This window comes from Candidozyma duobushaemuli (assembly GCF_002926085.2).
Source record: "Candidozyma duobushaemuli strain B09383 chromosome Unknown G_B09383, whole genome shotgun sequence".
Classification (NCBI taxonomy): domain Eukaryota; kingdom Fungi; phylum Ascomycota; class Pichiomycetes; order Serinales; family Metschnikowiaceae; genus Candidozyma; species Candidozyma duobushaemuli.
The window spans coordinates 710,286-730,216 of NW_020289896.1; the positions used below are offsets into that span (position 1 = coordinate 710,286).

Here is a 19,931-nt window from a genome sequence, read left to right on the forward strand (position 1 = left end):
CAAAAATTGCTACATCATTCCCGCCAAATGTATCAGTAATGATTGAATATATAATAATGGACCGTTCGTACCGCTGTCCAACTAGTGGCCTCCGTCAGCGTTCAACATCTTCTTGAAGATATCACCAAAGGCAACCATAAACACCGTCTGCCACACACCCAAACCGATACGTGGAGCCACACCTCTGTACAAGCCCTTGATACCGTTGTTCAGGTAAATGTACTTGGCGGTACTCATAACACCCAAGTTCTTGGGTCTGTTGGGGTCGTTGGTCATGGATTGCATCTCAACACGAATAACCTCGATAGGCTGGTTCCAGGCAGACAAACCACCACCCAAGGTGGAAGCAGCGATCTTCTCCACAGCATTCAATTTGTCGTCCTTACCCTTACCGGTAACACTACGGATACCCTCCTCGGCCAAACGGGACAAACCGAAACGAGAACCCCAATTGGTCATTTGTCTGATGGCAACAGCATTCACGCCCTTGTTGATACCTCTGATACCCTCTTTTCTGAAGATGTCTCTGAAAACCTGGAAAGTGGTCTGCTGAGGAGCACCAGCCACGGCAGCCTGCTTGGATCTGGTGATTTCCACAGTCTTCATACACGTGCAGAAACCCATGGTAAGGTACGCCTGGGCCACACCACCAGTGACACCTCCACCCATACCAGAAAGGAACGAGTTGAGACCCAAGGTTCTGAATCTGTACTCGGCCTCGGCAGAAACAAAAAGCAAAACGGCACCCTTGGTGGAGGCTTCAATCCAGGCCCAAGGAATCAAACCCTGGTAGAAGCCCTTGACACCACCTCTGGACCAAACAAGCTTGGTGGCCTGCAAAAGAGAGAGTTTTCTGTTAGCAGCCATGGTGGTTTTCACCACCTCCAAAGGCTGGCCCAACGTGGTGGCCTCGGCCATGTTGAGACCGGCTCCAAGAAGGATGTTGGAGAAGTTGATTGGCTTTTTTTCGATTTTCTCTGACATGGTGGTTGGTGAAAAAAAAAAAAAAAAAAAAAATCAACGCTCTGTTATCGCTTGTGGAGTATGCGCGCCCCGGCGAATCCAGGGTGGGAGTCACCGAGGGAGAAGTCGATCGCTTTTGGGTTTTTGACTCTAAAACGAGGCTGGTCTGCCATTGGAGTCATGTTCTTTTTCGTGAAATAAGTGATTTGATTATTTTTGTTGTTTGTGCTGGAGAGCCGTGGGTGACTCATTGGCTGTGTGCGACTGCGGTAACGGAGCGCCGTGAGCCCTGTGATTTCCGCCCCAGGTGACATTGTGAAAGTTGATGTGGATTTACCAAAATATCATGATTTCAACGTAAAAAGCTTTGAAAATCAATGAAACGTTGAATCTCCGCAAAACCTGTCAAATCGCCCCGACGTGTCCGGGATCGATCTGGGGTCTCTGGGGTACAGTGCATCGTGCATCCGGTCGCGGAGAGATAGAAGATAGATTGTGGATGGAGGGGTAGATAGAAGGAATTTTACGGAATCTGACTTCCCTTTGGAAAACTCCGTTTTTGCGGAATTCAACATGTTGATGACCTCGGACGGAGACTACAGAGGTGCTGGGTTATGGGTTTGGCTTCCCGGGACGACCCGGACGGAGGCCCAGCGGGGCAGTATAGCGATTTTAGCCAACATACGTCTGGAGAAGTTGGGTATAGAAAGTGGTAATGGAAGGTGGGTATTTGATGAGTAGATGGTACACTGTAACTGATGGAGTAACGGTGGGTGGGTAATTGGTATGCTGGAACAGGCAGGCAGCATTGATGGAAGACATACCTACACTGAATCGAGGTGGGAAAGTTCAGTATATCATGGTGTTAAAAGTTCACGAAACATATTGGAAGCTTCAGTATTCTGAACAGCTTAAATGTGGTGGGTATGAAGAAATGCTGAAAGTAGGCAGTCAATTGCATTGATAGAAGTGACAGAGAGGCCTACACTGAATCCAGTTGGCAGAGGCCAGACTGGACGACAAGTGGCAAATTCCACGAGGTGTTACTTATTGGCGGTTCAAGTAACTTCAATTGATGAGCATGATTAAGTGTAGCACACGTACTGTGGTGTTCCTTTAGTGCAAATGCCATTCACTTTAACCATTCGCCGAGCAGGAAGGCCAATGCTAGGCACTTTAGAAGACATCAATTCAAAATGTTGTCTTCCAAAGGTTTTGTGGCCTTGGATGCAATGGAGTCAACCACTAAAGACTCTTGAAATTGGCATTTTGTATCATCGGTGAATTAGAGACTGAGTTGTTCTCAAGCATGATCTCCGGGTGGAAATAGGCTTCTGGAATAGTGAATCGTTCATCGTACAACTTTAAGGTTTGAGCATCCGTAGACAAGTTTTGGTTTATACCAACCCAATTGCACCATATCTCATTACTGCAACTGAAACCAACATTCCAGTAATCAAGCCAAAGAAAAGCACGATCTTCTGATCACCTGTTGAGGAGAGCCTCAGGATAATCAATCAGCTCGTCTACAGCTCCATATGCCAATCGAGGAACGGATCACGAAAACTTGCGTCTGAATCAGGCAATCAGCTCCCACGACCCAACAGCAGCATGCCGAAAACCCACACCTACAGAAGATTTTGTAAACCCAATTCTAACCAAGTATTTCGAATTCCAAAAGTTAATTTCTTATAAACCACCCTCGATCAAATTGATAGTGCTACTCTTCGTTGCCAGGTGAGGTGCCTGAAAAATCAAAGCCTTGTCGATGGCGACGTGTACCGTTCCGACAATTCCCAATGCGGACATAACCGGGAACAATGGAAAATCTGAAAAAGCTGAAAAATCAGGACATTCCTAAACGAAGTGTACTACTGGCAGCTGGAACCCACCGTTGCGGATTCAGGTCCCAACATTGAGCCGCATGGGAGTTCGTTGGCCTCGAGGATCAGATTATTGGGTGCAAAATCCGGATAAGACAGGTGCAGAAATCGCTCCTGTATATAGTGCAGCGACTTTGATCTGATACGTTGTTGCGTTTCAGTGCAAAGGTCCCTTTTGGGAAAATGACAGATGGAGCAGGTGTTCCTGTGTCAATTAGGAAGTTTCCACTGCAACAAAGCATTTTGGAATTTTAGGTGAAATCAGGAAACTTGAAATAGCTTATTTCAAAAAGTTTTTTTCATTTTGCCCGCATCTCATCGGAGCATGTGCTACTCAAGTGCGTTGACTTCTCTTGCAGAGTTGAAAAAGAAATGCCTTCAGCCCAGGCGGCCAAGCGAACTTTTCAAATTTAGCCGTTTTACATGAACCTCTCTATACAATATTTCAGCCTTGAAATCCAAGAAAGCTGAAATCGGTGTAGAAGCCTGTGCATTCATGCATCGTCTAGGTCTTCTCCTGTCACCCTGACAATCCCTCCATCAACCTTAATTTGATCTTCCTTCATTTCAACTTTATGGCTCATCTTTCACACATGCTGAAATTTTCAATTCCACCCTCCCCTCAACGAGGCGCCGGGTTCCAGCCACACGGCTGTTCCAAAGCATCGCCGATTTTACAGATAACTTGATTTTGTTAAAATCAGGCCCTGGCGCTGATCCTCGTGATTTTCCACCAATAAAGCATTCCGTAAATGCCCCTTTATTATACTGTCAGCGGCTCATTCGCACATTGGCTGCCAAGCAGGTACAGATACCCTCTTACGGAAAGAAGCCACCGATCTGCCACAACGGCTTGGATCTGAAACAGCAATAGGGGAAGGGAGGAAGTTAGTTTTCAATATGCGTTTCAGGCCCTCTTTTTCGATCAATATGTGAAAGTCAGGGGGAACCGTTGGCGCATCCGGTTAAGAGAGGTGTGGGTCTCGTAAACATCAAAAATAACAAACCCCTCAAAAGCCTCCATTCAACCGAATTTAAACCCTCCCCTAAAAGAACAATCTTTTCCCCCAGCCGTGCCTGTATTCTGTGGCGTCCTGCTTGTACTCTTCTTTTTACTGCGTGGGACCAAACGGTTTGCATTTCTTTTTCCTCACTATATATGTCCGCGCTGCCCACGCAGTTTTAAATATCCGGTTTTTTCGAATTCACTCTTTCCAAAAATGTCCAGTACGTTAGCGTCCACTCTGGGCGCCTCATTCGGTTCCGCCTCTGTTTCCAAAAAGGGAAACGTGGCTTCCTTCTCCCTGAAGGCCACCGCCATCGACACCTATGGTAACACCTTTGAGGCTCCAGACTACTCCATCAAGGATATCCTCAGGGCCATTCCTTCCCACTGCTACGAGAGACGTCTCGCTGAGTCCATGTGGTATGTCTTTAGAGACATTGCCTGTATGACTGCTTTTGGTTACGTTGCACAGAACTACATCCACCTTTTGCCTTACTCGGGGCTCCGTTTCGCTGCTTGGGCTTTTTACACGTATGTTCAGGGCCTTTTCGGCACGGGTTTGTGGGTCTTGGCCCACGAGTGTGGTCACTCTGCCTTTTCCGACTACGGCTGGGTCAACGACACTGTCGGCTGGGTCCTTCACTCGTACTGGTTTGTGCCTTACTTCTCGTGGAAGTTCTCCCACGGTAAGCACCACAAGGCCACTGGCCACTTGGACAGAGACATGGTCTTTGTGCCTCACACCAAGGAGTCTTTCATGGACAAGCACCACGCTCACTCACTTGAGGAGATTGCCAGCGACTCTCCCATCTACTCGTTGGGCCACTTGTTGGGCCAGCAGTTGGGCGGTTGGATCATGTACCTTTTCACCAACGTGACTGGCCAGAAGGTCGCCAATTCTGCCTGGGGTATGAACCACTTCAACCCTAGCTCCGCCATCTTTGAGAAGAGAGACTACTGGTACATTGTCATGAGTGACATTGGTGTCTTGACCCAGGCTTTGGTCTTGTACACTTGGTACAAGAACTTTGGCGCTTTCAACGTTCTCGTCCACTGGGCCATTCCTTACCTTTTCGTTAACCACTGGTTGGTGTTCATCACGTTCCTTCAGCACCTGGACCCCAAGATGCCCCACTACGAGGCTCACCAGTGGAACTTTGCCAGAGGCGCTGCTGCCACAATTGACCGTGAATTCGGCTTTGTCGGTAAGTACATTTTCCACGACATCATCGAGACTCACGTGTTGCACCACTACTGCTCGAGAATTCCCTTCTACAACGCCCGTGAGGCTTCTGAGGCCATCAAGAAGGTCATGGGCCACCACTACCAGCATTCTGACGAGAGCATGTGGAAGTCCTTGTGGAAGTCCGCCAGAATGTGCCAATACGTCGACGGTGACGATGGTGTGATGATGTACAGAAACGTGAACGGGTTCGGTGTCGACCCTAAGAAGTAGATTATAGATAGAATTATGCTATACCGGGTATCAATGTGGGCGTGCGCCGTCTGTAGGCCTTGTACTTTTCGCCAAAGAAGGACTCTAGGTACTGTTCTTCATAGGCAATGCGGGCTTCAAAGAACCGCTGGAGCTTCCATGCACCAACCAACAAGGTGAAGGCATTCTGTAGGAGAAGCTGGCTTCCCGCGAACCACCAGAAGAAGCCAAAGTAGCTAGGATGCCTTGACCAACTGTAGATACCGGTTTCGACCAAAACGTGTTTTTGGGAACGCTCTTTCTGGACGTAGTGGTGGAATGACGTGCCCGCCAGGTACATAGCGTACGTACGGCAAAACTGGCCAAAAAGCAACACGCTGAGGCCTATCCAGAAGAAGGTCAGGTTGAACTTCCAGTACCTATGCAAGAGCCACGTTTCTATCATGGAGACAGCGTGGACAGCGTGGAGTTCAATGTCATTAAGGATGAACAGATCGTCGTCCACGTTTTCCGTATTGAATATCGCCGTAGTAAGGAACTCCAGCATGTAAAAGACGGTGTTCATGAGGGTGTATAAGGCGACTCTATTCCCCAAAGGAGACCCAGAAAGCACCAAGTATAGGAGTGCAATTGTAAAGACTATACCTAGGAGGAAAGCTTTGCCTGCCACGACGTGAAGTCGAACAGCCTTTGGGTCGTAACCGGAGTACATTTGTATGCTGATTTGGTATAATGCTGGAGCTGCTGAGATGCTGGAGGATGCTGAGATGCTGAGATGCTGAGATGCTGAGATGCTGAGATGCTGGAGGATGCTGAAAGATGCAGATCTAGAGGGAGGCGGCGACCCAGAACTTGAAATGACAATTCTCTCAAAAAGCCTTTGAACTTAGACCCCGAATGGCGATAATTATCGATAAATAGGAAGAATGGAGTCTTATCGGAGAAAAAAGAAAGGATTGGCGCGTATTGGCATAAGCGAAAGAAGGTCGCGAGGCAGGACCCTGGAAGGCTGAAGGAGGGGTTCCACGTGTGATTTGGAAGATTTATCTCTTTGGCCTTTTTTGGATTTATTGGTTATTTTGTTGGTTTTCGGCTCTACGGTAGACGGAGAATTGGCGGTGAGTCCGTGGAAAGCGGCCTTTTGTGATTCTCATTGACAGGTATTATTAGCAGCCCATGCGTATCTGCTAAGCCGCGAGTCAGAAGTTTTCCAGAAAGATGGATTTTTGGATTTTGTGATTTCTTATGATTGGAGCCAAACGATGTGAAGGTATTACTATTTTTAGTCTAAAGGGCATGGAAATACGATCTGGCCGTGGCTGCAAAATACCTAGAAGCGTGGATCAACTATGGTAATTTCGCATGGATGGTTTAATGAAGGAGCTTATTCCAATGATGAAAAGACGCCTAGCTCTATTTGGTCACAGAAATACCATTGAAACTTTGAGACGGTTTGATTTTAAATTTGATCGGTAAGCCTTTATCCACTTGAGGTCAAATGCAATACTGGTCAAGGCTGTCACTAACAATTCACGATTTGCCTTCTCTTCGCTGTTTCGAGGCATCTATTAATTCTGAGATCCATGAGAAACACTGAATATTGAATGTAACCTACTCAATGGGCCGGTTGCAAATTGGATATTTCTGGATATTTCTTCCATTGTGAAGGTTCCGTGCGATATTTCAATTCTTTACAATTACCATCGAAACTACAGCTCTCATTGTTTTCATCTCTTTTCAAAGTTTTTAAATACCCTTCATTCATTGTCGCCGAAACTGCTTGTAAGTCCTCGCCTTGAGGGATCCTAGTAAACAAGAAAACCCAACATCTCCCCTACAATAAATTACCATGAAACACCACCTTCGCAAACTTGTATTTTAAGATTCCAAACAAATTCAAATCGAATCTATCTATCCCCTCCAATGCCCCACCTACACGGCTCTTGGGTGCCGTTTCCGTGGTGTACGGGTGCACTCGCTCCACCGCTTATCAAGCAGTGTCTGACCATCGCAACTACTAGAAGCCATAGAAATCGTTCCAATGTCGCTGTCTTCCCGAAAAAAGCTCCTTCTTATGGGCCGTTCCGGCTCTGGAAAGTCGTCAATGCGTTCCATCATTTTCTCCAACTACTCCGCTTTTGACACCAGGCGTTTAGGTGCCACTATCGATGTGGAACACTCTCACCTTAGGTTCTTGGGTAACATGACGCTTAATTTGTGGGATTGTGGAGGACAAGACGTGTTCATGGATAACTACTTCACGACACAGAAAGACCACATTTTCAAAATGGTGCAAGTGCTTATACATGTGTTCGACGTGGAGCTGAAGCTGATTAACAAGGACATTGATATCTTTGTCAAGTCGCTTACGAATTTGCAGAAGTTCAGCCCTGACGCCAAAATCTTTGTTTTGCTTCATAAAATGGACTTGGTCCAGATCGACAAGAGAGAGGAGTTGTTTGTGATTATGATGGACAAGCTCCAAAAAATCTCGAACCCGTACCAGTTCAAGCTCGTGGGGTTCCCCACCTCCATTTGGGACGAATCCTTATACAAAGCCTGGTCGCTGATTGTGTGCCTGTTGTTCCCCAATATGGATCTCTTCCACTCCAACTTGTTGCGGTTCAATGAGGTGTTGGACGCTGAAGAGATTATTCTTTTCGAGAAAACAACGTTTTTGGTCATATCGTCGACGGCATCGATTCAGCGACAAACGCAGCGCTCCGGGCCTCTCAGTGGCTCCGTCGATTCCTTGGATCCCAAGCGGTTCGAGAAAATCTCCAATATCATTAAAACATACAAGCAGCTGATCACCAAATTGAGAACAAGCTTCAACAACCTCGTCATTCGCGGTTCTAATGGCACAAGCTTCTATGTGGACGTGCTTACAGATAATTTATTCATTATGATTGTGCTTAAGGACCGTGTGGCTGAACAGAGCTACGTCAATGCACGCGAGGATCTTGTTATTCTTGAAAATATCAAGGCTGCCCGCCGTTGGTTTGAGAAGATTGAGAATACGAAGTAGGGGTTGGGTTGCAAGACATCCTCTTACCATCTGAATGGAAAGCCCCATATTGGCTCCTTCAACTTTCCACGGTTCCTTCCTTGGCACTCCAGACAATATGGACCTTTACAGCCATTGATAAAAAGGCAATTCATTCCAGCCCTTTACAGAAATTGCTAATAAGTGACCGGCTCCTTGGAAATACCCCTTGTTGAAGTTGCCCTGATCGAATTCGGGGATACGACGTTACAACACTACAATACAGCACTACCCTAGTCCGAAAATCGGCTATTTCATTATCAGCCCTGTCAGCTTCATCCGGTAATGCAAACAAAACCCCGTCTTCGAAAAGAAATTAAAATTACTATTGTCTACAGACACGCTCCGTGAAGCGTCCTAGGTTAGACCTGTGTGTTGCGCACCGCTATCGCTGCTCCTCTCGTATAGCTGGTATCGAGCGCGACATCAAAAGTCAGAAAAGCTGAGAAAAAACCTCCACTCTCATCTCGGTGGAACCACATTTGCTATCAGATTAGCGAAAGAATTCCTTCATTTTATCTGCTGACTTACATAGCCTACCATGGGAAAACTCCTTCAATTGCTTGCCCACCCAACCGAACTCAAGGCGGTGGTGCAGCTTCAGTTGTTTAGGGAATCATCCCACCCGCACGATCTATCCGAGTCTCCTCAGACATTGAAACGTTCCTACCAGCTTTTGGACGCGACTTCCAGGTCCTTCGCTTCCGTGATCAAGGAATTGCACCCTGAGTTGCGTGATTCCACCATGATCTTCTACTTGGTGCTAAGGGCTTTGGACACCATAGAGGATGACATGACGATCGACCCGCTGATAAAGGTGCCGTTGTTGCGTAACTTTCACGAAAAGCTTAACACAAAGGACTACACTTTCACCGGCAGCGGGCCCGATGAGAAGGACAGAGCCGTGTTGGTGGAGTTTGACACCATTTTGGCCGAGTACCACCGCTTGAAGCCCGAGCACCAGGACATTGTCAAGAAGATCACACTCAAGATGGGCAACGGCATGGCAGACTACATTGTGGACGAGAACTTTAATACGAATGGCGTGGCTACTGTTGCCGACTTCGACTTGTACTGCCATTACGTGGCTGGCTTGGTCGGCGAGGGCTTGTCCGACTTGATGGTTTTGGCAGGATTTGCCGACAAGCAGGTGCAAGCCGATGAATACCGCTTGTCCGAGAGCATGGGTTTGTTTTTACAGAAAACCAACATCATTCGTGACTACCACGAGGACTTGGAGGACGGCCGTTCCTTCTACCCTAAAGACATTTGGTCCAAGTACACTGAGGCTTTGCCCAATTTCCACAAGAACGAGACCGAGAGGGAGCTGGGCGTTCACTGCATCAATGAGTTGGTGTTGAACGCGTTGGGCCACGTTACCGACGTGTTGACCTACTTGTCATTGATCACGGAATCCACCAGCTTCAACTTCTGCGCCATTCCTCAGGTGATGGCCATTGCCACCTTGGCAGAGATTTTCAACAACAAAGAGGTGTTGGAGCGTAATGTGAAGATCAGAAAGGGAACCACATGCAAGCTCATTCTTAATTCCAGGACGCTCCCAGATGTGGTGAACATTTTCAAGCACTACGTGCGCGTTATCAACAAAAAGCTGGACGTTAAGGACCCCAACTACTTGAAACTTGGCATCAAGCTCGGCGAGATTGAGCAGTTTTGCGAGGACATGTACCCCAGCCCCAAGGCTGTGCCTGCTGGTGCTGAAAGAGCGCCCAAGCCCATTGCAGAGAACATTCTCAAACGTGGTGATTTCGACATGAAGATCGCCAAGCAGGTGAGCTCAGAGACGGCAATGTGTGACTTGCTGCTTGTGGCCGCCTTCATTGCGCTCGTATCTCTCGTGAGGTGGGTGCTCAACTGAAACGATTAACGCTGAATTTTCTTCTAGGTTGATTTCTTGGTGCCTTGGCTCCGATTGTCTCTGGTCCTGTACCGTGTGGCTCGGCTATGTAGTAATCCCATCCATGATGGCATGACGTACAGGAGTAGATAAGCACACACTACTTTCCTTTAATATAATACTTGTCTTCTTTTGAGCAAAGGATCTAGAGGTCTTCCACTGTTGTCAGGTCAATTTTTAAAAGATCTGGACTACTATCACGTCATCGGAATCACGGCAGCTTCTTCCCCAAAAGTTACCGTAAACAACGCCACAAAATCTACATTCGAAGCTTGGCTTCAGGGGAACACAAAAAGCAATATAGCAGAACGTTAGTCGCACTGGTCTTTTGCAAAGTACCAATTGATCGACTTTTTTTGTTAGAAAGCGTTGAAATCTGGAGATTCCCAGTGCTCAGAAGGTATACGTATCTTCAATTCCGCCCATTGTGAGCCGATCACAATCGAAAGCTTAGACGAGCATTGAATTGTCGATTACGAGGGGAACCGATCTGGTCATCCGAAGGTCCTCGAATCCTATCATCTTACGAATCCTCATCAAATCCAAAGCATGGCTGAAGAGATTACTTTCGCTGTGAAGCGGATCTCATGGTCTCAATACGAACACGAAACTCCCATTCTTCTCCAGGAGGCCAATGGACCTTGCCCCTTGATAGCGCTCGTGAACACGCTTCTTTTGCAAAACGATGTTCTTCAGCGTGAAGCCGATTTCAATCCAAAGAGCAAAAGTGTGGGTGGAGCCGCACGTCATACTGAAAGTATAGGCAAAATTAGGGCCCTTTTACACCGCCACCTTGATCGAAACGTGCTGTTGAACGAGGTTTTGGCTTGTTTAGGCGATGTCTTGCTTGATGTATACGACAATCTGTCTGTCGTAAACCGGCTTTTGGAGAACCTTCCTCTTCTCCACACTGGTTTGAGCGTCAACCCCAATGTCTACCGTGGCGGCTTCCCACGAGACTTGAGCTCTGAGATTTTCAAAGCTTTTGGTCTCCATTTTGTTCACGGCTGGCTCTGGGATCCTGCGGTGGATTCTCGAAAGGAGTACTTCGAACGTCTCCAGACATTCGACGACATTCAGGACTTTTTACTCCACCCAAACGAGGACCCTGCTGCTAAAGCAGATATTCAACGGTGGCTCGATAGTCATTCCACCCAGTTGACGGCTCATGGACTCAAACAACTTGACGAGGAGATCGCACCAGACTCCTTGGCAGTCTTCTTCCGCAACAATCACTTCATGACGATCTACAAAGCTCACGACCATGATTTCTATCTGCTTGTGACGGATCTGTCTCTCCTGGGCAAGTGTGTCTGGCAGCTGATGATTCTGGTTTCAGGCAGCGAGGATTTGTTCTTTGCTGGTAACTTTGTGCCGATTCTGGAGAACTCAGACCTGGGGCAGTTCAATCATAATGAGGATTTGGACCTCGTGAGACAACTTCAGGAAGAGGAAGATGCTGCAATGGCTCAGCGGATGCAAAAGAAGTACGAGAAACGTACACCAGCTCTCCCGAAAGAGAAGACAGAGAAGAAGGAGAAGCACGCCAAGAATGACAATCTGGATGTGCCTAAGAAGAGCAAGCTTTCGTGTGTTGTGGTGTAGGCCTTCACTGGATGACGGCTGCATTTATGAGACATTTGGCATCAAGAACTGTTATTTCATTTCAAAGAGGCGGCCCTTGGGTCCTCTGTAACAATACACTGTGGTACTTTCTCAATTTATGATACATGAATCTACTCGCTGTCGTTACCGGACTCGTCCTTCGAGCCGTTTTCTGGTTGCTGGCTTTTCTCTGGGGACTCGTCTTTACGGTCGTCGTTACCATTTTCAGCAACTTCCTCCTCGTCTTCTTCCTCTTCATCCTCATCCTCACCTTCGTACTCCATAGGGTCGTATTCGGAACGGATGTTGTCCATGCGCTTCAACTCGCTAGTATTAGGCTCTCTGATCTTCAAGTCGATGACATCAAAAGTGCTGTCACGCAAGAACTTGTTGATTTCGGTATTGGCCGATGCACGGTGCTTCTTGAGCTCGACACGGCCGGAAATGGGGTAGTAGTATGCGGCACGGCGTTTCTTGGAACCAGCCAGTTCTGGAACAAACCTCAAAGCGAGTTCCTCGTCGGGTTTGTTGAAACGATGGTACACCATATCGTAGTTTTTGTGGTGAGCAAAAGAAAACAGCTCCAAGTCCTGCTCCTCTTCGTCTAGAAGATTCAGCGGCTGCTCTCTCTCTGTAGACTGCAACTTTTCCTTGAGGGCATCCAAGGAAGGCTTATCCTTAGCCTGGTAGAAACTGACCCATTCACCGTCCTCCGATGTGATTGGCTTGTAGACCGCCGTGGACAATGCATCCTGTTGTAGCTGTTCATCGTAAGCATCTTTTTGCAAACGCTTTGCGCTCTGCAATTCTCTGAAAACAGAGGCTGAACCGGTGAACTTGACCGACAAGTACTTGGTGTCCATCATAGAAGTATCTGGAAGAAGGGGCCACGCTGCCACAGCACGCAAGTTTTTCCTTCTGGGGTGTCTGATTTTGGAAGTGTCCTGCAAGGTGTCATGGGCATGGTCGAAACTCTCTTCCACGGCTTTGAGCTGAGAATCTGGATCCACAAGCTCCTTGTGCTCTTTCTTTGGTTCTGGAGCATCGTCAGCTTTAGCGGCGGCCTTGTTTTCGGCAATATACTCGGTTCTTCTCAAGAAAGACACGCCGGGCTCCAGCTTGTTGACTCTGCCAATGCCTGCGTCTCTTAAAAGAGCACGGTCTTTAGGGTGAAGCTGTATCTCCAGAGTCAAGCCGAAAATGGCTCCCTCGTTGGCGCCACTAAGGTACCCTTCGTTGTTTAAAAGGTTGAGCGGCATGCCGTACTCCTCGTCGACCTGGCCGATAAACTGGGAGAAGTTTTCTTTTCTGAAGAGCGAACTCAAAAGCTGTTCAGATTCTTTTTCGGGAGGCACATGTTCGGTTAAATTGTACTTGAGAAATTTCGGGTTGAGCGGCGGTGGCGGCAAGTTGTTTATATACCGAGCCTTGGCAATGTAGTCCTGCCTGACGGGTTTTTGTGGTTTGGACATGGTGCTGAAGGTGTTGATAATTTCTCGATTGGTTTTGGGTGCACCAGGTGCACTCCACCGTGGTGGATTAAGCTGAGTGCTTTGCAAATAACAGTTTTTTGGAGAATTTATTATTGAAACGATTTGGAAAAGAGACTTTTTGAAGAGAAGCTGGAGGTGAAGAAATTTCACAACATGCGCTCTGATCTAGGAGGTGTCTTTGATGAAGTGGATAAGATCAATGTGTGTGAAAAACCTCAACAAACAAAATATATAATGATTTTAGAGAACTCTATCTCTTTTCTCAAGACTTCGAGATTTTCCGTCTGTGATTTTGCTAGATTAGCTTTAGCCCTTCGAAGATACTGAAACAATATATACCATCCTATGAATTCCTCATTACCATCCAACGCAGAAAGTGAAAATTCCGGCAGATCTTGAGATCACAGAGCTCATGAACCCCCATCCCCTGCGGTGATATACCATTCTTTCTTTCTTTCATCTCTCTTCTTCTACTAAAACTTGCAATATTAATCAACCTTTGAATAACATGCTTCAACATCACCCACCAATAAATACCACTTATATTGCTATAAACTTTTAACCCTCGTACTGAGTGGGGTCCTCGTTACCCCAGGTCAACACCTCGTGAGAATCAGGCTTGTTCAAGGCCTCCAAGATATTGATATCCAAGTCGATCTTGCCGCTGTGGGAGTTGTCGTCCAAGGCGTCCACTGGTGGCTTGGCGTCTGGCAAAACGGCCAAATTCTCGGGAATTCTCTCCTTCTTTGCCGTCTTGGCCAATACAATGAAACCCTGGAGGAAAGACCATTTCAACAAGATCTCGGCCTTGGGCACTCCGTAACGGTGCTCCAACTCTAGAAGCTCAGGGTCCAGCAATTTGTAGCCCTGCGTGAGAGGCGAGTAAGCTTCAACCAAGATATTGTGGGAAGCAAGGTACTCTCTCAATTCGATCTGGGGTAACCATGGGTGCAACTCCAATTGGTCCACAGCAGGCTGCACAACCAAACCGTCCCAGTTCAAAAGCTCCTCAATGTGGCGTTTTCCGTAGTTGGAAACACCAATTGTGTTGATTTGGAGAACCTTATTGGTGGGATCGTGCTGGAATTCTTGAAGAGCCTTCCAGGTACCAATTCTCTTTTCCTTGTTGGTCTTGGGCGAGTGAATCAACACCATATCAACGTATCCAAGATACTCTTTCACTCTTCCGGCAATTGCCTCAACAGCAGCCTTGGTTTCTTCATAGCCATGGTCTGCATTCCAGATCTTGGTGGTGAACCAGATATCGCCTCTTTGCACCTTACCATCGCTGTCTTTCAAAAACTTGGCAATTGCTTGAGCAGCTTCTTTTTCATTACCGTAAGCGACAGCAGAGTCAATATGACGGTATCCCTGAACCAAGGCTTCATACACCAAATCGTGGGTTTCAGCTGGAGGGATGGCATAGACACCATAAGCGGCCACAGGGATATGCTGGCCATTGTTGAGCCTATATTTGGTGGCTCTGGTCAATTGTCTTGATGTGGTGATGTTGGACATGGTTTTTGGAGAAGAAAAGTTGGAAGGAGATAGAATGACGTTTATCTAGGAATTGTAAAACAGTGGCGGCAAGGTTGCTTCCCACGTGATCTTGCATTTATACTTTCACGGAATGACGCCGTTTTTGGTGGGGAGAATGACCAATTGTTGGAGAATGGGGCCACTATAAAAGTCTATTTTCCGGCCTTTGTTCGTTTATGCTTGTTTGGCTTGGGGATTGGCATTTTGGTGTTGTCTGATTGGCAACGATGCATATTGAGGATTCTGGAAACTAGGCCAATTAAGCGCCCCACGAGGTTGATAGAGAAATCTACGATCAGTCGTTCTTTGAATTAGCCCGCTCAAAGTATAGTTTATCCGAACTCTGGACGTGCTAACCCGATCTGCGTTGACGTTGTGCATCGATCTGCGGAGTGGTATTATTCCGGTTCGCAGGTTTCAGGAGCACTTCACAAGATTCTAGAAATTTCCACAATCTGGATTGGGAATGGGTTTCTTCTGTAGGCTTTTCGAATCTCTGGAAGATTCCAACCCTTCCAGTGGTGAATCTATAAATAGGATAGACAGGTAGCCGCACCGAGTGGAACATTCGGAACGTCATGGAAGATGGACAAGGTGAACAAAGGGAAGGAATTTGGATGTTCAAACTGACTCCATCTTGGATACTCCCCTAGATGATTCATTACCGTTGTAGTGGAGAAGAAAAGCACCTCAATACTTCAAAACGACAACTAAAGTCTATTCTTCATCTCTAGACGGTGCATTGCTATATGTACCGTACAAAAAATAAATGCACCTCCATCAGATCAGAGCAAAATAAGGACCACTTCACATTAGAGCACTTCAGTAGTACATATCAGTGCATGATCGTGCATGGCCTTGCAGATATTCTTGAGCACCGCATACTATCGCATCTCAACACCCACTAGAATCAAACCCACCAATTTATAAAAAAAAAAGAAAAAAAAAAAAAAAAAAACCACGAAGCCTTTCGTGGAAGGAAACGCAAGCGAAAGTTTCCTTTTTGGGTAAGCTGGTGAACCAACCACCCTGCTGCTGCTTAGGAGCCGCCAAACTCCCATTGAAGCATTACCATGGTGAATGAAAGCTTCAAGCCATGCCCAAGCACCCAGCTGCTGACTCCAACTGGACGCTTTCCTCGGCCGTCATGGCTCAACCAACCGAGGTCAAAAATAACCACAGAACTTGCCCAATTGGGCTGGAAATGAAAAGAAATGAAGCATGTTCCACCAAGATCCAAAGGTCCCCATCACGACGGAACATTCTGAATTCTAACAGGCAGAGCTTCAACCCCAAGGGACGAATCCCACAAATGACATGTCCGGCATTACAACAACCTGTCATGTCCCAGGCTGAGGAGACCTAGCATAAAATCCAACAGAAACGGCCTAACCTGTCGGAAGTCCTGAACAACAGTATCCCCCAGAACCCATCTCCTGTTTGACAGGAGGGCCACTAACCTATTGTCATTCTGGCAGCGTGGCCCACAACCAGAATTCCGTCAATGCCATAAATGCCATTCCCCCAGATCCCTTCTTTCCCCCAGATCCCTTCTTTCCCCCAGATCCCTTCTTTCACCGAAGCAAAAGAGACCACATAGTACGACCTGATGGTGTGGTCCAGCCATCGGAAGGTGCCAACAAAGAAGTAAAAAGAAACAAGACAGCAAAGAAAACCTCTGGCCACTCCGATCTGGCCCTCAAGGCAGAGAAAGAATCTATATACCACCGTTGCCGACTAGAGTCAGTAGTCGGTTCCAGTGGACCCCTTCACTTCGGCAGCTTCCCGATACTGTTCCACGACAAACTCATCTGGAAACCAAAAGGGGCCCTCTTTCGATTCTCAGAGTCGTTCGTCTATGGTAGAGAATTCAGCTTTTGTGTCTTTTGACATTCTGTTCCAACGCTCCTAGTGAAGATTAGTGATCCACTTTCCGTAGCTCCCCCGGTAAGAACCCAAAAAAGCTTCTCAATGGCACTGCTTTGAAACACAGCAAGACACTGGCCAAGCACCCTGCTGGATTTCTCGTAAAGCAGCACCAACTCCCCTCTTCACTGATTGCACCAGACCAGAACGTCTCCAGTCACTAGAGCCTCCTTGTCTCAGTATCCCCTTCACAACAGTAGCACCACAGCAGTGGCACCACAACAGTAGTGTCTTTGAAATTGAAAGTACCAGCTAGGGTACCACAGCGTGAGGTATCCCAACGTGTAGTGGGATGCAACCTCAAATACCACCAACAATGACAGACGAGAAGGTCTGGTAAAGTCATATTGGTGCTTCGGCGATGCCTATGGGGTTTAGCGACCCCCTGATTGCATCCACCCAACTAATCGACTTATCAAGACCCCACCACTTTGGCATTTGCAGAAACCGTCAATGAAGTGGTGGAATCCCAAGTCGGTCCTTCGAAACCAAACAAAAGCAGGTTTCTAGGAAGCAGCAGCAGCACTTCCAACGCGACAAACCTTGATCTTCTTTGTAGAAGACAGAAGAAGAGTGTTAGAGTGAGGTTTGCCTGGCGGCGTTGGCTGCAAAAACCAGAACAAACAGAAGAGACGAAAACGGCAAGTCCAAAGGAGGAAATTGACTCAACAAGAAGAGATGGTTGAGTCGGCGACCGTTTTGAGAGATTGCAGTGGTTTTCGAACACTTTGGTGAAAGTGTTATGGAAAAGACAGTAGTCACAAGGAGCACAAATTGGTCGCACTCTCAGGGTGCTTATATACTTTTGGGGAGTGAGGGTCAAGGGGGCCAAGATAGGAAGTTGTCAACTCTGAAATTGGTTTATTCGAAGAAAACAAGTATTAAATGAAGCAAGAGAAGTAAAGGCGAAATTTTTTCCCTGGTTTGAGCCTACTGTGGGTAGCTTGACTTGAACCTGTGCCGTCTTTCTGGGTGACCCAGGAGAATTGGGAGCCACTCGAAGGACCATCAAGAAGCTCTACATAATTTTGCTTCTTTAATCGTTGATTCTGGTCTCCAGAGTGATCATTCCACTTCTGAGGCATGTATCTTAGATCTAGTGTGCTCTTAAGGATGGAGCTTCCATAAGTTAAGTTAGACTTGGCAGGGTCTTCAACGGGAAGTCTCTCAAATCCTTGGTCAAGTGTATAGCCGGGATATCGATTGAACAATTCATATGACTGCTGTTCTCATGCCATAGTGAAGACCGTACTGCGAGACATCCATAGCAAGGCATTGACATACCAAGAATCTGCAACCTGGACAATTCTATGGTTTCCTTCAAATGCAAGACAAATATCAATGAACTCTCATCAATATATCATCTTTTTTTGCAATCCATTTGGACCTCCCACTCTATGAAGCTCTGGTCTCTAAGCCTAGTTCTTCGAAGCCAAAACAGACCCGCTAGAGATCTACATACAATCATTTTCAACCTTACTTAATATCAATCGAAATAACAGCTTTTTTGCTATACCACTTTGACCACCCATCCAGCCGTCTACTGGCACTACAACACCACAGCCTTGTAGACAGGTCCTTATCAATAAGCGGTCATAACCGGGCGTGGGAAACCGCCAATTCCCGACCAATATCCCATGAATTTCTTTTTAATTCTCCAAAAACCATAAATACGTGCAATTCCCCCAAAAAACCTCATCCCTTTCATCCCATTTCATGCCACTTCGCCTCCTCACCTCAGTGCTTGCTCACTGCCCAAAGCGCACTCTTACCTCGCTCTATCAACTACAACTTATACTCAACCCAACATGCTGACCCGCAAGAAGACGCTCCTTAAAGTTATCATCCTCGGCGACCTGGGTGTGGGCAAAACCTCCTTGATGCAGCAGTTTGTCAACTCCAAGTTTAGCCAGCAATACAAGGCCACCATTGGCGCTGACTTCCTCACCAAGGACTTGACCATCAACGGAAAGACGGTTTCTTTGCAAATCTGGGACACAGCTGGCCAAGAGCGTTTCCAGAGTTTGGGTGTTGCTTTCTACAGAGGCGCCGATTGCTGTGTGCTTTGCTACGATGTCACGAATGAGAAGTCGCTTAACAACTTGGCGTCATGGAAGGACGAGTTCTTGGTGCAGCTGAACGTGCTGAACCCGCAGGATTTCCCCTTCATCATAATAGGCAACAAGATTGACGTGGACGAGTCCAGGAGGATTCCTTCGTTGCAGAAGAAGTTGATGAACATCACCAACAACCAGTTGGGCGGAATGAACTACCCTGTTTTCGAGACCTCGGCGAAGGACTCCATCAATGTCGAGCTGGCCTTTGAGGTCGTGGCCAAGATGGCCTTGCAGCAGGAGGAGTTGAACGAGGGTGCTCGTAACGACATCAATGACGATTACAACGATGCCATCAACATCCATCTGGAGAACGAGTCCAGGGGGTGTGCCTGTTGAGTGTTAGGCAGAGGTGGAGCTCTAGGGAGAGGTTTAGCCTTTATAGCTGCTGAGCTCCCTTTGGAGGTGAGATGACCTGAGTCGGTTTGCCCAGGAGCTAGATTCTTGAGCTAACGCCATTGGGAAGCTTTCGCCTGCTACAGCCTGCGGCTGCTTACATTTCGGGGAGGGACCAGGAGTCGCCCCGGTCTATCGTCAATAAACTGTAATACGAGAAAGTGTAGGAGAGGGTATGAAGTAGGAGATGAGGTGGGGCTGATTTGGAGTAGATAGCGGAGATTTCTGTTCAAAAATCATAACCACAGCTTTCATCAGAGGATGCTCTGTGAGTCTTTATGATGGTTATTTATCTAGCATACATGGTCGTCACTCATTTAAAGGAAAGTCTGTATCTCCAAACTTACCTGATTCCTACCTATTACCAAAAGAGAGATCATTCTTCATCAAAAATCATCCCCGTTCTGCTTGTATGGTCTAAAATGAGCACTGTTGGGTTCTGAATGAAAATATCCGCCTGAACAGTCTCCTTGAGGATCTTACAACTAGTCTCCAATTGCCTCACAACTCGTTCGACCCCTCATTCACCTAAACCAAAAACTTTTATCTGCTACACCCCCCTGATAATACAATGTCTAAATAGTATAAGTAGTACAAACAATAATAA

The 19,931-nt window shown here is 47.0% G+C and overlaps 9 protein-coding genes across 9 annotated transcripts; 5 read left to right on the forward strand and 4 right to left on the reverse strand. All coding sequences in view use genetic code 12, as the record gives it.

Moving 5' to 3' along the window:
* Positions 1–81: 81 nt before the first annotated feature.
* On the reverse strand, positions 82–984 carry YHM2 (Yhm2p; the record flags this gene model as incomplete). Its single annotated transcript, XM_025483733.1, has 1 exon — positions 82–984. One exon carries the CDS (start codon positions 982–984, stop codon positions 82–84), a length of 903 nt encoding a protein of 300 aa, XP_025335968.1.
* Positions 985–4,066: 3,082 nt separating this feature from the next.
* Positions 4,067–5,308, forward strand: FAD2 (Fad2p; the record flags this gene model as incomplete). Its single annotated transcript, XM_025483734.1, has 1 exon — positions 4,067–5,308. One exon carries the CDS (start codon positions 4,067–4,069, stop codon positions 5,306–5,308), a length of 1,242 nt encoding a protein of 413 aa, XP_025335969.1.
* Positions 5,309–5,338: 30 nt separating this feature from the next.
* On the reverse strand, positions 5,339–5,999 carry CXQ87_005309 (protein-S-isoprenylcysteine carboxyl O-methyltransferase; the record flags this gene model as incomplete). Its single annotated transcript, XM_025483735.1, has 2 exons — positions 5,339–5,366; positions 5,392–5,999. The coding sequence occupies 2 exons, from the start codon at positions 5,997–5,999 to the stop codon at positions 5,339–5,341; spliced, it is 636 nt and encodes a 211-aa protein (XP_025335970.1).
* A 1,329-nt stretch (positions 6,000–7,328) lies between these two features.
* GTR1 (Rag GTPase) lies at positions 7,329–8,315 on the forward strand (the record flags this gene model as incomplete). The annotated part of the gene is made up of 1 exon (XM_025483736.1): positions 7,329–8,315. One exon carries the CDS (start codon positions 7,329–7,331, stop codon positions 8,313–8,315), a length of 987 nt encoding a protein of 328 aa, XP_025335971.1.
* Positions 8,316–8,874: 559 nt separating this feature from the next.
* ERG9 (bifunctional farnesyl-diphosphate farnesyltransferase/squalene synthase) lies at positions 8,875–10,212 on the forward strand (the record flags this gene model as incomplete). The annotated part of the gene is made up of 1 exon (XM_025483737.1): positions 8,875–10,212. One exon carries the CDS (start codon positions 8,875–8,877, stop codon positions 10,210–10,212), a length of 1,338 nt encoding a protein of 445 aa, XP_025335972.1.
* Positions 10,213–10,800: 588 nt separating this feature from the next.
* On the forward strand, positions 10,801–11,856 carry CXQ87_005312 (uncharacterized protein; the record flags this gene model as incomplete). Its single annotated transcript, XM_025483738.1, has 1 exon — positions 10,801–11,856. One exon carries the CDS (start codon positions 10,801–10,803, stop codon positions 11,854–11,856), a length of 1,056 nt encoding a protein of 351 aa, XP_025335973.1.
* A 131-nt stretch (positions 11,857–11,987) lies between these two features.
* On the reverse strand, positions 11,988–13,328 carry CXQ87_005313 (uncharacterized protein; the record flags this gene model as incomplete). Its single annotated transcript, XM_025483739.1, has 1 exon — positions 11,988–13,328. One exon carries the CDS (start codon positions 13,326–13,328, stop codon positions 11,988–11,990), a length of 1,341 nt encoding a protein of 446 aa, XP_025335974.1.
* A 579-nt stretch (positions 13,329–13,907) lies between these two features.
* Positions 13,908–14,867, reverse strand: CXQ87_005314 (uncharacterized protein; the record flags this gene model as incomplete). The annotated part of the gene is made up of 1 exon (XM_025483740.1): positions 13,908–14,867. The coding sequence occupies one exon, from the start codon at positions 14,865–14,867 to the stop codon at positions 13,908–13,910; it is 960 nt and encodes a 319-aa protein (XP_025335975.1).
* Positions 14,868–18,622: 3,755 nt separating this feature from the next.
* On the forward strand, positions 18,623–19,267 carry YPT72 (Rab family GTPase; the record flags this gene model as incomplete). The annotated part of the gene is made up of 1 exon (XM_025483741.1): positions 18,623–19,267. The coding sequence occupies one exon, from the start codon at positions 18,623–18,625 to the stop codon at positions 19,265–19,267; it is 645 nt and encodes a 214-aa protein (XP_025335976.1).
* Between the last annotated feature and the right edge of the window lie 664 nt (positions 19,268–19,931).